Source organism: Dryas octopetala, chromosome 5, assembly GCF_963921425.1.
Source record: "Dryas octopetala chromosome 5, drDryOcto1.1, whole genome shotgun sequence".
In the NCBI taxonomy this organism is placed as follows: Eukaryota; Viridiplantae; Streptophyta; class Magnoliopsida; order Rosales; family Rosaceae; genus Dryas; species Dryas octopetala.
In genome coordinates, this window is record NC_141370.1 from 5,238,370 (window position 1) to 5,253,878 (window position 15,509).

Here is a 15,509-nt window from a genome sequence, read left to right on the forward strand (position 1 = left end):
AGAGGTCAATAACCTTTCACTTAAAATGGAGGACCTCGAATTAGTCAACCCTATGCCTTGTCGGTACTAACCTTCTCGATCGACAAGGCCCAAAGCAACCAATCTAGCCTAAATCCAATATCCCTAGAATAATTCAATTCACATCTGGTTGGTCCGGCCCAAAAGCGACCGACCAAACCCATCGAGGAATTTGGACAAAATAGAGTCACAAAGTTGTTTATTAGATTCAATGCTTACATCAGAGAATCTTGAATCTGCGCGTGGACAGCGGAGAATGAGAATCCAAATTCAGAGGTAATTCCAAGAATGACAGTAAGGACATTTTCGTAATTTCGGGGGCCCACACGCGCATTTCCTGCTGGCAACGCCGTGTTCCGTGTTCGTTGCGTAGGCAAATGAAAATCCCGCCCTTTTCTCTCTCTCTCTCTCTTCCTTTACTTGCAAGACATTAGATAGCTGTAACATGTAAGAAGAATATAATATTATTATTTCACATTATTTCAAAATACATCATACGTAACGACATGTGAATTCAATGGATTATATCTCAGGATTTTCCACCCAAATCTCTCACATTCACTTTCTCAATGTCTAGGGTTTCTCTAATCCAGCTTCGCCCTCTTCAGGTTTTTTGTTTTTTTGTTTTTTTGTTTTTCTAGATCTAAATTGCATGTATTTGAATTCTAGATCGCTTCTATTTTCTATGCAATTTAATGACAATTGACTTCCAACTTCCAAGACTTTCTCAACATTTGGAATTTTTTTTTTTGGTGGCGTGCAAAGACAATGAATGGAATTAATTGATTGTTTCATGTCTCATTATGTTAAAGATTTCATTTGTCGTGAACTTTTCGTTTGAATTTGTTGATATTGCAAAACCAAGATTTTTGTAGATAAGTAGAAATTTTCTGTTGATTCATTGCGTGTTTGAGAACAACAGAGGTGGATAATTTTGGCATCCATCATTGAATCTGGTGTAGCTGAACTGGAACACAAGAAATTACCGTGCACCTGACCATCATTAATTAGCTAGTATTTTAATTTAAGGACATGATTATCAGTCTTTTCATATTGATGGTTAAGTTGGGTTCATGAACAATTGGCAGTTCGGCTATTGTCGAAAGGTGGTAAGCAACTCAAAACATAGATAGAATCATAGATAGACAGATACATTGGAAGACGGAAGATAATCTGTCTATATATCTTTTTTTCTTTTCTTTTTTGGGGATTGGGGGTTGGGGGGGGGTGTTAGTGGGGTTCGGGCCTTTGGGGGGTTTGTTACACCTTTCCATTTCTTTTTAGTACTGCACTTATTGTAAGCTTATTTAAACATCAACATTAACCATTTGCTTCTAGTTTGTCCTCTTTGTTTTGCTTTGATCTAGAGCATGAACCTTGGCACCCCCCCTTGGCTAGGGGTGGTTATTATTTTATCTTATATGTCCTAAAATTTGATCCGTTGGGCTTTATATTTCTATCATGCCTTACAATGATTTCCCTCCCACTTCTCTTAGTCAGGTCCGATTTAATTCTTGCCTTGTTTATTTGATCTTCTCCATACATTTTATTCATTTTGTTTCTCATGAATGATTTCCTTTCACAATCAGGTTCTATACACATCATCTATATGTTGCTGAACAATTTCAAATTCGTAATCTGGGAAAAGGAACGATATTCGAAGTGAATTACGTCTATGATGGTTGATTTGGGCATTTCACTTGCAAGGATTGTGACCAGCTCGGATGGTTATGGTCCATTTCTTTTGGGATGGCTGGTCACTGGATCATTTGGGCTTGTAGCTATCATCTTTGCTTTTCTTAAATGGCAGAGAAGGACATCTCTGAATTGGGTTAAAGCTGCAGCTAGAGCAAAGAAGAAAGTCTGGAAGAAGCTAAAAGTTCCTCTATCACATCATACGTGGATGGAAGATGTTACTAATGGTGAACAGCCATCTACATGTTGTGTTTGCTTGACTTCCTTGGTGTTTCTTCAAAACCTAGGTACAAAAGCCTCATCACGCATTCCTGTCCATCGCTGCTCTGTTTGTGGTGTAGCAGCTCATTTCTATTGTTCTCAGTACGCAGTAAAGGATTGCAAGTGTGTGGCGCAGGCTGGTTTTACCCATGTTCGACACCACTGGTCAGAAAGATGGGTTAATATGGATGATAATCCTGAGATATCTGCCTTCTGTTTTTATTGTGACGAGCCATGTGGTATTCCTTTTCTTGACGCTTCTCCTACATGGCATTGCCTATGGTGTCAGCGCCTCATACATGTCAGGTGCCACAACAAAATGGCAAAAGAATCTGGTGATGTTTGTGATTTTGGTATTCTTAGAAGGGTTATCATATCTCCTTTGTGTGTGAAGGAAGTTGGTTGCTATAATGGAGGTGAAATGATAAGTTCGATCACTGACGAAATTATAACCTCATCTGTTCGTGGCCAGTTCAGAAGAAAGCGCCAACGCTGTAAAAATGGCCATTCAGATAAAAGTAACTCAGCTACTGATGCAGCTCTGCAGTATGTGTTCAATGGACTTACTGGTATGAAGAAATCCCGTAGTGAGAAGAGTTTTGACTACTTGAAGAAGGATAGCCGGGTACTGAGTATGAATGGCACCCATAATGGGTTTATGGAGAGAAAAGGTGGGACTGGCACCTATGGTCAAATTAAGAAATATAAACTAGTTGATTTGCCACAGGATGCAAGGCCTCTTTTGGTCTTTATCAATTCCAAGAGTGGAGGTCAACATGGGGCTTCTCTAAGGAGGAGGCTGAACATGCTTTTGAATCCTGTGCAGGTAATGTTTTCTGCCCTTTTAGCATCAGTCACAGTGACAGATTATACCGCACATTTTGATAAGTGGGCAAAAAAGGTGATCACTGATGTCTAATGCTGTCTTGCTGTGCTACAGCTCTTAATTTTCCTTGGATCACTTACTCTTTGCTGTAATTCATCATACATGTTGTCAATTAGTTAGATGAATGAATAAATTTCAGGTGAAAGTTGTATCTTCCTCGTGCTAATCATAATAATCCTACTCTTTCTGCTTAGGTATTCTGTTTGTTGACTACAAACACTTAAGTGATCAAGTTGACTTTCATTGATATCTGACTTGATACTTAGTGACCTTAAGGAATTGCATTATGTCTGTTTATGCTTTCCTTAATTAATTCTGATGTGGTTGCATCATTTGGTTTTCTGGCACAAAGTTACCAATCTTGGTATGTTTGGGTTTGTGATACAGGTATGGGAATGTTGAATGCAGTATGTTTGTATGCTCTCAGTATGCAGTTTATTGGGGGTGTGCTTAGTTGATTTGCTATTCGGGACTGTGGTTTGACTTGTTGCACTTATCATTTCTGTAATTTCTGTTGCTTGTGCACAAATTTAAGTATATACTTACATGCATGCATATAATATATGCTTAAACAGGTACGTTTATGCATCAGATTAATAGTTTGCAAGCATGTCTGGATCTCTTATTCTCTTAGAGCTTGTTGTCTAGGAGCTTGTAGGATAGCGGACATCTTATCTGGATCTTTCAGTATGTTGATCTTTTGTTCTTTAAATTTTCTATAGTTTGGACATGTATCTCTCTTTTCTTCCCTGTAAATCATGGTATCGTGGGAATGCCAGGAGAGCTGGATCACCAAAGTACCATGAATCTGGATGTGAGATTCGCATTGCGGTTCCCAGTGATCTTGAAGTTTACATGCACCCATCTTTGGTTAATGGACCTTTTGATCCTTCATGAGTGCTCTACCTGCTCAGTCAAATCTTATATGCATCCAAGTTATTATTGCAGTATTACATCTTTCTTGTTAAAGAATCCTTATGGAGTTTTACCCTTGACCATCTTTTCTTTTCCTTGTTTTTATTCCCACAAACACAAAATCATAGAAGAAAACATATGAAATAGCTTGATGTGAGTCTTAAAATAGTCATAAAGGAGGTAAGTGGAGGATGATAAAATGGACCTCTCTCTAGGAGTCTAAAATTGACTGTAATTTTTTTTTTAACGATTAGTTGGCAGTTTGAATCCTCTAGATTGCTTATTTAAGAGCAATATATTAGTATTAGATATTCTCTTGTTAAAATACCCATATTTGCATGCAATGATTGATATAGGAATGTTATATATGTTTTTTCAGTTTGCATATCGTGGTTTCTAGGAGTAATTAGAATTTCTTTTATTTCTAAATTGCAGGTTTTTGAACTGAATTCTTCCCAGGGGCCTGAGGTTGGCTTAGAGTTGTTCAAGGATGTACAATATTTTAGAGTTTTAGTATGCGGTGGAGATGGCACTGTTGCATGGGTCCTTGATGCGATTGAGAGACATAAATTTGAATCACCCCCACCTGTTGCTATTGTCCCCCTTGGCACAGGAAATGATTTGTCAAGGGTCCTGCAATGGGGAAGAGGCTTCTCTATGGTTAATGGACAAGGTGGCTTAACCACGCTTTTACATGACATTAACGGTGCTGCAGTTACTATGCTAGATCGCTGGAAGGTAAACATCAAATCAGAAGCTGATCCAAATAAAGTGCAGTCCAAGTTCATGATGAACTATTTAGGTATCTCTCTGAAGTTACTATTATCCAGTTATAGTTTAAGGAATCTGTTTGACCTTTGCTCATTGTTTTTGAAAGGTATTGGATGTGATGCGAAAGTTGCATATGAATTTCATTTGACTCGGCAAATAAATCCTGAGAAGTTCAGTAGTCAGGTACCTGTATTGCTCTATGGACTTCATGTTCTTTAATTATGGGTTTTGTGGAACTATCCCTTTTTCAATTGTTTGATGTCATATGTGTATGGTCTGCTTAATCTTGACTATGCGGATTGTTTAATTTACTGTTAAAGAAGACTAGAAGTTGATTATTAAGGACCCATTTCATGACCTTTTTGTGTTTGTTTTAAATTGAAGTTAGAGAATAAAAATGGAGAGAAAAATGAGAAGATAGATGATAGAAGAGAGAGAGAGAGAGAGAGGAGGAGAAAATAGATTTGTAGAATGGGTTATATAAAATCAAAATCTAAAAACAATTTAAATAGTTTTTTTTGGTCAAGTTTTAGTTTTATGTATTCTCTCTCGTTTCTATCTCGTCTCTCTCGATCCTCATCTCCCTCCCTCATTTCCCCTATATCTCTCCCCTCTATCTCTTTAACGAAGAAATAATTGGAAACCAAAAAAACAAAAAGTTACCAAATGGAACCTAATTTATTGGACTAGGAATCAAGGTTGTTTGGTGTGCCTTTAACAATGGCTGGCTGATTTTTAATTAATATTGTAAACAGTGTGACTGAACTTGATTGTCATGTACTTAACTAATAACTACAACCATGCGGATTCAAACAAGAAGGGCAATACTAGAGTCTCTTTTTTCTTTATATATATATATATATATAACTATTTTTTTATATTTTAAAACTGTTTGCTACAGAGTTTCAGATGTGGATCTGCTTTTGGTTAAACATTGCATTTTCTAATTTTTGAGAAGTATAGCTTAATATTTCCAAGAAAGAATTGTTATCTTGTAATTGCTCTCTGTGAGTCTGGCATTACTGATGATTGCTGTATGAACAGTTTGTGAATAAATTGCGATATGCCAAAGAAGGTGCCAGAGATATAATGGACCGAACTTGTGCTGACCTACCATGGCAAGTTTGGCTTGAAGTTGATGGGAAAGACATAGATATTCCAAAGGTATATATTAATCATATTTTTCTTTTCTTCCTCTGTTTTAAGTTATTTTCTTGTATGTTTAAAGTGATGCCTTTTCGTCATATTTTCTCTTCTGCCTCCCAGGACTCTGAGGGTCTAATTGTGCTCAATATTGGCAGCTACATGGGTGGAGTAGATCTTTGGCAAAATGATATTGAGCATGATGATGACTTTAGTCTTCAGTCCATTCATGATAAAATGCTTGAAGTTGTATGCATATGTGGAGCTTGGCACCTTGGTAAACTTCAGGTCTGAAATTTTTAAATCTTCTATTTCTCTATTTGTGTATTATGTTATGGAATCTTTATGTACAATTTACATCTCTGTGCCTGGGGTTTAATTGACTTGTTCATTTTTACTTAGAAATTAGAATTTCTAGAAGAGAGGTACTTAACCCCCCCACCCCCACTTAAAAAGAAACACAAATAGAAAGTCTTACACATTTTTAGAATAGGTTTTTTCGTTTTATTCTTTTTTCCCCCTTTTCGTATGTTTAAACTACACAAGAGTGCCCCAAACTCAAGTTTTAATTCGTTAATCATCTACTAATATATTTGAATGCAACCCTAATATAATGGTTTGAATGATTTGAATTTATAAATAGATATTGTCTTGTTTATTTAGCTAATTCTTTTATCTTAAATGAGTCCCTCCCTTTTTCTAACATGGTTCGTTAAAAACTGACTAGCTTCTTTTGCAGGACATATTAAATATGCATACAGAAAAGGACATAGAAACATGCATACTAAAGCGAATTCCTGTTGTAGTCAATAAATATTGAATGGACATCTAGTGATTGAGACAGGAATATATTTCAGTTTGAATTCCTTTATGTCATTTGGTGTTTGGAATGATAATGACACTGGAATCTCATTCAATTGGGACTTAAAGAACAAGAATTATGTTTTGATTTCTTCTCTGAAGACTAGCTCCTCAAATCTCAACCATGGCTTTTTATCTTGCCATGCAAGTCTGCTTAATAGTATGTTCTTGTTTTTCTGTACAGGTTGGACTTTCACAAGCTAGGAGACTAGCCCAAGGGAAAGTCATAAGAATACATGTCTCCAGTCCTTTCCCAGTCCAAATAGATGGCGAGCCATATATACAACAACCTGGCTGCCTAGAGATAACACATCATGGACAGGTATGATTTCAAGTCGAACCTGGCTACATATGCATAGAGGAAAATGTTCTCTTGATACAGTTTGACACGTTATGTTGCCAGTAAATTACCATTAATCAAACCTTATTTTGATAAAATATGTGGTCCAGATTGGCAGTTTGACAACATAATATGTCAAATATCATACGAGAATATATATATATATATATAAGAACACGGAACTAATAAAAATTTACATTCACTATAATCTAATTGGCAGAGAAGTTATGGCTTATGCAACTTCTTGTGTAATACCAAGGACATTGACATGTTGGGAGGGATGGGGCCTTTGGTTTGGATGGACTGCATGTTCTTGTGCAATAGTATTATTTTTAAGTGAAAAATTCACACAATATGAATACATGTGATCACAGCTCATGCTCGTGTGTGTACAATTCCATATGCACATGTTTTCATGTATGCTGGCAGGTGATTTAAGCATGGATTGTTCTAGTTAAACCCTCTTATTTGCGCAGTTGATCCACCTCTTATTTTAATATTATCTCATTGTACACCATAATACCGCAAGTGCTCCTTCTAACCCAAACACATAATTCAATCTTGATTTTGCTATCTAAACACACCTTCCTGTTTTCCTCTTCCTCCACCCAAACGTCTCCTAATTATCTTTGAGGAAAAGCAAAAAAAGAATGTCTTCTAAATATCCACATCATCATCATTATCAACATCGAAATTCCTTGAACCCTAAGATATGTGATTTCATTTTCTAATGTTTAGGGTTATTTTCAGTTGCTTTGTTTGTATTTATGGTTTTTATATTCATTTTACACATGTTAGCATCATTTGAGAGTCTGGAATTCTTTTTGTCAAAATTTTAGCGGGTTTTGAGTTTGGAAAATTGGTTGTGATTGAAGTGATATTAATGAATTAATGGCTGAGGTTGAGGGGGGGTTGAGGGGGGGTTGGAAGAGTTGGGTATAATTGTATAAAGGTTGGGGGATAGACAGCAAGTTTGAAATATTTTTAAATTCATTTAGTTTTCGTATATGTCCAAACCTTAACAAAAATACAAGATTATGATTTGATCCTTGAGGCCTATCCTCTCTTTGTGCAGTTACTCTATTATTGTATCTTATATAATAAGTAAAGATATCAAGTGCATTTATATGTGGTCTTCTGAGTATTTCATAAATACTCATTTTTTTTAATTTTTTCTTTGCTTCTATCACTTTACTAAGATTGAAAAATTGAAAATAAAAACAAAAATTGTTACACAAGGAACCTTAAATTTTTATCATTTGTTATTCTACTATTCTGCAGGTGTTCATGTTGAGGAGGGCTTCAGAGGAGCCGAGAGGGCATGCGGCTGCAATCATGGCGGAGGTTTTATTAGATGCTGAGTGCAAAGGCATCATTAATGCATCTCAGAAGAAAATGCTTCTCCAGCAGATTGCCCTCCAGCTCTCTTGATGCATCTCTTCTCCCCTCTTCTAATTTTGATCACAATTCTTTTTTCTCTTTCGTTTTTCTTCCCATTATTTTTAGGCTGATTTTCGTTCCTTTGTCTTGGGCTGATTCAGTGGCCTGCCTCCTTATACACATTTTTGCAATTGCTTCTAAATGTAGTAGAAGCAGTTTTTGTAAACCCCATAGAGAGTGAGGAAAAAAAAAAAGATTTCCACGTATGTGAGCTGCAAAAATAGGAGAGATTAATGTAACAATATGATATGAGAATTATGATGTCGGGTTCAAATCCCATTTTTCCGCAATCATTAGATCCCTTTTTTCTTTATTTTGTGACCGAAGCCCAAAAGATTGCCTTTATTTTTATTTTGTAATAGAAAGTTGGAGTACACAAACACCTCTTGAGTGATAGTATTTGCGTATTTGGTGAGCGAGCTTTCATTGAAGAATTTTTTAAATAAGCTTATTTAAGAGATTCTTTGTTGAGGTCACTTTCCATTATAATTTTATAATCAAAGTTTTAAGTTTTTATTCAAGTATCATTCTTGTAAAACAAACCGGAGACTATTAACACTTGACTCTAAGGTATTGGCAAGGAATAATGAATTGGTACGAAAAAAGATGAAACAATGATCCCGTAACGGGCCGGCACGGCCCAATGGGCTAGATTACCCCTGGCTCAGCACAGCCCAATGATTCTGGCCGGGCCTAAATCGTGCTTGTGCTAGGTTGGGCTACTTGGCCCGTGTTGTGCTTAGGTTGCCCCGGCCCGTTTTACACCTCTTAGTAGTAATGTATATCAAAAATACATAGCACAAGTACTAGCACTTGTTTTATCATGTTTTTAAGTGAATGTCAAATTTTAATATGTACTTATGATATCCACCAATCAAAATAAAGAACTCGAGTGAATTTTTAAGATATAAAGAAAAATGGATCATAGTTCAAAGGATGTTTATAGATAATCAGGGAAGAATACACAATTGAACATGATTGAGTACAACAGGTATAGGTTTAAGAAGAGAAACTTGTTAGGAAATACATAAATGTGTGTTTAATCAATGAATATATGCATGCAGGCAAGACATACATTCATACAAATTAATTAAAGGGCAAATTACACGTAGATACCTCAAGTATACACCCTTGTTCACTTGAGTATCCCAATAAAAAAAGTTGCTCAGAGGTACCTTAACTACTGATTTTGCACACCCAAGTACCTCTGTTAACTATTCTGTTGGAGAGGCCGTTAAGTGCCTACGTGGCACATTGACATACCCTTAGAAACATGCCATGTGGACAAAAAAATAATAAGAAATGAAAAAAATTTAAAAAAATGAACTAATTATTTAAAAAAACAAAAAAAATGGAGTTGCAAAGGCTAGCTTGCAGCCTCCCTCCACTTCCCACCCCTTATTCCAAGACCCATCCAACCCAGCCATCCACCCCTCCGACCCCAACTACCCTTTCGCCGATCCACCCACCACGCCGCTGACCCACTTGGCCACCCACCCCCCTTTCTCCCCCCTTTCCTTTCTCTGCCTCACTCTCTCTCTCTCCTCGCCCCTCACTTACTCTCTCTGCCTCGCTCTCTCTCCCTCCCTGACCGAGCCACCCACCCCCTCTCTCTCCCCTCCCCTCCCCTCTCTTCCCTCCCCTCTCTCTCTCTCTCTCTCTCTCTCTCTCTCTCTCTCTCTCTCTCTCTCTCTCTCCCTCCCTCCCTGACCGAGCCACCCACCCCCTCTCTCTCCCCTCCCCTCCCCTCCCCTCCCCTCCCCTCCCCTCTCTCTCTCTCTCTGAAACCCCAGCCCCGACCCACCCCGCCCCGAGCTCCACCTTCGTTTAGATCTAAGAGAGAGAGAGAGAGAGAAATAAAGGGAGAGAGAGTGACAGAAAGAGAGAGATGAAGCTGGTGGCTGAAGATGGGAGAGAGGTGGGTGGGTCACTGGGGGAGGCGGAGGGAGGAGGGCTCAGGGCTGGGCTTGGGCTGGGGTTTCGGGGGGGAGAGAGAGAGAGAGAGAAAGAGAGAGAGAGAGAGAAAGAGGAGAGGGGCGTGGAAAGAGAGGGGGTGGGCCGGCAGCATGGTGGCTGGGGTCGGCGGCAAGGTGGCTGGGGTCGGAGGGGTGGGTGGGTCTCGGAGGGAGGGGTGGGAGGCGGAGGGAGGCTGCACTAGCCCCTGCAACTCCATTTTATTTTATTTTTTTTAGTTTTTTTTTTTTTTTAGTTTTTAAAAATAATTAGTTCATTTTTTTAAATTTATTTTATTTTTTATTATTTTTTTGTTCACGTGACAATTTTTTAAAAGTATGTGAGTGTGTCACGTAGGTACTTAATGGTCTCCCCGACGGAATAGTTAACGGAGATACTTGGGTGTGCAAAATCAGTAGTTAAGGTATCTTTGAGGAACTTTTTTTTATTGAGGTACTCAAGTGAACAAAAGTGTATACTTGAGGTACCTGCATATAATTTGCCCTTAATTAAAATATAATTTAAGATTTAAATTTTAATTAAGCAGCAACATCATACTACTAATGCGATGGAAATGAAAGCAGTTCATTGATAAGCAGAGAGAGAGAGAGAGAGAGAGAGAGAGAGAGAGAGAGAGAGATCTGTTTCATTTCCCAATGCAATATGCATAGGTCAGATCGATAGTCGTCATTAACTCCATCTCTCTCTCATTTTCGAAACCTTGAAAAATCTCTCTCTACTGGTACAACTGACAATTATATAATTAAATAATATGACTCGTATACGTCCAGATGACAAGGACAGAATCTATTTATAGATTCATAGATAGGTAGGGTGGGGTGGCCTTTTTAATTCCCAGAATAGAAACTGATTTTTCAACAACACCGAAAGCCTCATAATTAATACATTCATTCATTCATTTACACAAACACCTACGTAAAAGTAATAGTATTACACAGAGAGTTAAAGGATGCACTGCACACTACTCCACATGCATGCAGTCCATCCATCTGTAGTGTACGTACGTTTTCCATGTTTGGTTAGCTTTGAATACAGCTATCCAGGCATCTACCTCATCATCAGTTGATGATAATGGCAATATTAATTCGACAGAAAAGACTCACACTGTCACACACACATCACAAATCTAGCTAAGATCTACTGTCTACAATTTATCATATCTAGCTCTAGATATCGATCCATGCATGCACAACATATACTAGACTAGACCAAACATATTTCTTGCATTCCTACCTTTTGCTTATTTTCTAATTTTCTCCTCTTGTATACTATAAGATCAACAATATTATCTCTCTATATATAACTAGACCCAAAAAGAAGTATTATCTCCCTATTCATAATTTAAATAGTAAATTATGATAAATCACTTAGAATAAATTATGATAAATCAATTAATTCAAAACTAAATGTACGTTTGTTGTTTTCTTAACATACCCTTTAGCCTAATTAGGTAATATTAAGAGTGGTTAATGTTATTTGTCTCCATGAATTGATCGAGGATATTATTTGTGTGTTTCAACTTTGCACTTTTTTTTTAATTTTAAAAATTAATTTTCCTATTGTTTTTATCATGATAAATATCATAATTCATATAATATTGTAACAATATCATGAAACTTCCAATTTTTTTTTTTAAATGAACTAATTAAGATATTAATTTTGTGCGCCTACGACTAACTTTACCTATATAATTCTTTATTTTATGCACAATTATTTCAAAATTAGGAAAAACTCTTTGTATCGACCCAAGACATCATTCAAAAGTGGTAGCTAAAATATACTTCTAGATACCTAAGCTTTACTTAATTAAGTATCATGTATCTCCGATGCATTATCAATGTGGGAATAAAGAGTATTATTAGTGTCTTCACCGAGAGAGAAATTACACTTATCAACTAGATGGGCCTTTCGGTGTTGGACCCAATTAATTATTTACAATTGAATGGTATATATGGATATATGGATCCTTTCTTTAATTTTCATTCTCTGCATGCATCCACATGTCTCGGCAACATCAGCAACCAGTGGGGTAGTGGACTGCCTTCAACTTCAAAGTTCAAATTAATTACTTACATGAGTACAGCACCATCCTTCACTTAACTAGAATACATATATACTTTGACCCCAAAAAAAGAAAAAAGAATACATATATACAATATAAAAGTACATATATATATTTTTGAATTTAATAACAATACATAAATGAATTCGAAAATGATAGCTAGAAGAGCACTTGCTGGCTGTACTATAAATTATCAAAAGAATTTCGAAATAAAGGAACATATATAGTAGCTGGGCCCTAGCTAGGCTAGCTGTGTCTAGAGTCGATCTACATAGTAGATAGAGAGAGTAGTCTTAGCTCTTTAATCTCTATTATTTTATATATAAATAGCAGGGCAGGGCATACATGCAAGAATTGAACATCTGATAGGTGAGTGACGCAGTACTATAATGCCATCTTGTCCACATCAAATGAGCATACATTGGTCAGTGATATATATATATATATATATATAGGAGAAAGAGGATGTTGGCCGGATTATAGAAAATTAATCCAACATTAATAATCATAAACCCAATTAATAATTAATTAATAATTTTATTGATCTATCAATATCGATCACAGAGATGGTGGTGCATGTGTGTGATGAATAGGGAAGGGCGAAGGGGATCTGAACTTAAGAGAAGCTTCAACTACTGTAAATAAATTAATTAATGACATACATACCTGAACATATACTTTGGATGAATTTGAATATCTGAGATATATATTCTCAGTCCACAAAATTAAAACCAAATTAAACAACTTTGAATTTAATCATCGACCACCTTCACATATGTAAATGAACATTAAAAAAAAAAAAAACCCTCACCTGAGAAAGCCTTCCATTCCATTCCATTAATAATAGTACCACGTTCAGCGGCCTGGATATTGTACAAATTAATAATATTCCATTCCATTAGTACTTGTTTAAGGGGAATGAAGCCTGGTCCGAAGCCTTAATTATTAATTAGAACGATCTGGCCGGCATTGTTTTAATTTTCTCAGACGCGCGTAGAGAAAACTTAAAACTTGTCCGATCAATTCCTCTGAGAAAGCCTCGAGCCAGCCAACATTCCCCTCAACATGCACCAATATATATAATATTGGCCTTGTTTTATCTCAAAACAAACCTTCCCTCATCCTCATCCTCATCCTCATCCTCATGATCAACTGTATATATATGTGTGTGTGTATATGCTAGCTATATATACCACATACCTTAGCTGCAGCTAGCTAGCTAGCTAGAGCTTCCCAAACCCACAACACCCACCACACCCTACTCTCAATTTTATACTACTCATCAGACACAGAGAGAGAGAGAGAGAGAGAGAGAGAGAGAGAGAGAGAGAGAGAGAGAGACTTGTAAGAGTTAAAAAGACTTGATAAGAACAAACGTAACACCGACTCATTCTCTAATTAATGCTGCGTTTGCATGCAGATACTGCCTAAATTAGCTTATGCAAAATGGCATCTAATTTAAAGTCAACCAAAATTGTTTAATATAGAATTCAATGATACATACATACGTGCGCACAATAATTAATGTTTACATAATGAATTCGGATCCTCTTCTTTCTTTTTCTTTGTTTTTTTATAAAAAAATTGTTGCATTTTTCATGTGGTCGTGTGGGGCTACCTACTGCTGCCGGTTGACCCACGAACCTGTTACCTGCTACCACCAGTTGCCTCATCATCGAGTCAAACACACACAACATGACAAAACGGCCATTTAATTTGAGACAACCAGAGTACCAGACTGCCTTTCATGTGAAATGTGATTCCTTCATCACTTCATCACTTCATCACTTCATCATTACCTTATTATTTTTAGCTCTTCCCATCCCTACTTTCAAATTTCCCCTGTACCAATCCTACACCGCACAGCCATGGTTCACTTTCACAAAATCATATTATATCTAGCTCTTTACTTTTTATTTCTCTTAACTAATCAACCATCTTTCTTCCAACATTTTGCAGTTCCCAAATCTCTTATATAACATATATGAATATATGATAGACACCAAGATTTACGGTCATCACAATCAGCCAAAACTTCAGCCCCATTTCATTACACCGTGATTTCCTCCCATCAGACTTAATTCCTTTCCTTGACTTTCCTTATATGTATTTCCTAGTGAATCAAGGGTGTTTAATGTATATGATTCTTAGGGTAAGTAAGATTGATTGTGTCATTATTGTAAGATTATTCTTTGTATGTAAATTTGTATATAATCAATACAATTCACCTTAGTATGTTCATCTGAGAAAACCATAATCCTTTCATGGTATCAGAGCCCTCTGTCTAACGACTTGTATTCTCTTTTCTTCTAGTTCATCTTGCAGCGTCACCTCTTTCTCAAATATGTCTTTATCAATGTCGACCCTGTTAACACAAGGTATTTTTGGGTTTTCAGTATATTATTCATCTCCTGTTTGGAGGAAATATATACAAGTTCAAAATATTACAATTAGGAAAGTATTGGAAAGTCAACTATAGTTACAGCCAGGAAATTAGCAATCACTCATTAGTTCCTAGAATTAAGCCATGAACAGCTCACGTCACCTATCTATTCATACCCTCAAGTTGGTGCATATATATCGCACATGCCCAACTTGTCAAGTGAGTTAGAAAACACTCTGCCAGAAACTGCTTTAGTGAGAACATCAGCCAATTGATCCTCAGACTTCACAAATGGAACATCAATGATTTTATTCTCTAGCTTCTCTTTGATGAAATGTCTATCTATCTCCACATGTTTGGTTCTGTCATGTTGCACAGGGTTGTGAGCAATTGCAATCGCAGCTTTACTATCACAATGTAAATACATGGTCTTTTCTAGTTTGAACCCCACATCTCTCAACAGTTTCTTTAGCCATAGCAATTCACATATTCCATGAGCCATACTTCGAAATTCAGCTTCTGCACTCGACCTTGCAACTACCTTCTGTTTCTTGCTTCTCCAAGTAACAAGATTTCCACCACAAAAGTGAAGTACCCAGAAGTAGAACGTTTGTCACTAGAGCCAGCCCAATCAGCATCAGTATAACCTTCTACATCTAGGTGACCATGTTTTGAGAATATTACTCCCTTACCAGGAGCAGACTTCAAGTACCTTAGAATTCTGTTAACTGCATCCATATGAGCTTCACTTGGAGCATGC

At 36.8% G+C, this 15,509-nt stretch overlaps 1 protein-coding gene across 2 annotated transcripts; it reads left to right on the forward strand.

The window, feature by feature from the left end:
- Positions 1-464: 464 nt before the first annotated feature.
- On the forward strand, positions 465-8,656 carry DGK2 (diacylglycerol kinase 2). Of its 2 annotated transcripts, XM_086244482.1 has the most exons (8): positions 469-626; positions 1,608-2,800; positions 4,211-4,577; positions 4,653-4,729; positions 5,591-5,710; positions 5,813-5,977; positions 6,735-6,872; positions 8,172-8,656. In XM_086244482.1, the coding sequence occupies exons 2-8, from the start codon at positions 1,694-1,696 to the stop codon at positions 8,319-8,321; spliced, it is 2,124 nt and encodes a 707-aa protein (XP_086100608.1). In that variant the 5' UTR covers positions 469-626; positions 1,608-1,693; the 3' UTR covers positions 8,322-8,656. The 2 variants fall into 2 exon arrangements, with proteins under 2 accessions (XP_086100609.1, XP_086100608.1); XM_086244483.1 differs by lacking the exons at positions 6,735-6,872; positions 8,172-8,656 and adding an exon at positions 6,429-6,670 and having other exon boundaries at positions 465-626.
- The last annotated feature ends 6,853 nt before the right edge of the window (positions 8,657-15,509 follow it).

Excerpts from the sequence above, each read along its gene's own strand:
- DGK2 (XM_086244482.1), top strand. The coding sequence starts at position 1,694 with ATGATGGTTGATTTGGGCATTTCACTTGCAAGGATTGTGACCAGCTCG. Across the intron at positions 4,578-4,652 it reads GTTCATGATGAACTATTTAG|GTATTGGATGTGATGCGAAA; the intron begins GTATCTCTCTGA and ends TGTTTTTGAAAG. Across the intron at positions 6,873-8,171 it reads AGATAACACATCATGGACAG|GTGTTCATGTTGAGGAGGGC; the intron begins GTATGATTTCAA and ends ACTATTCTGCAG.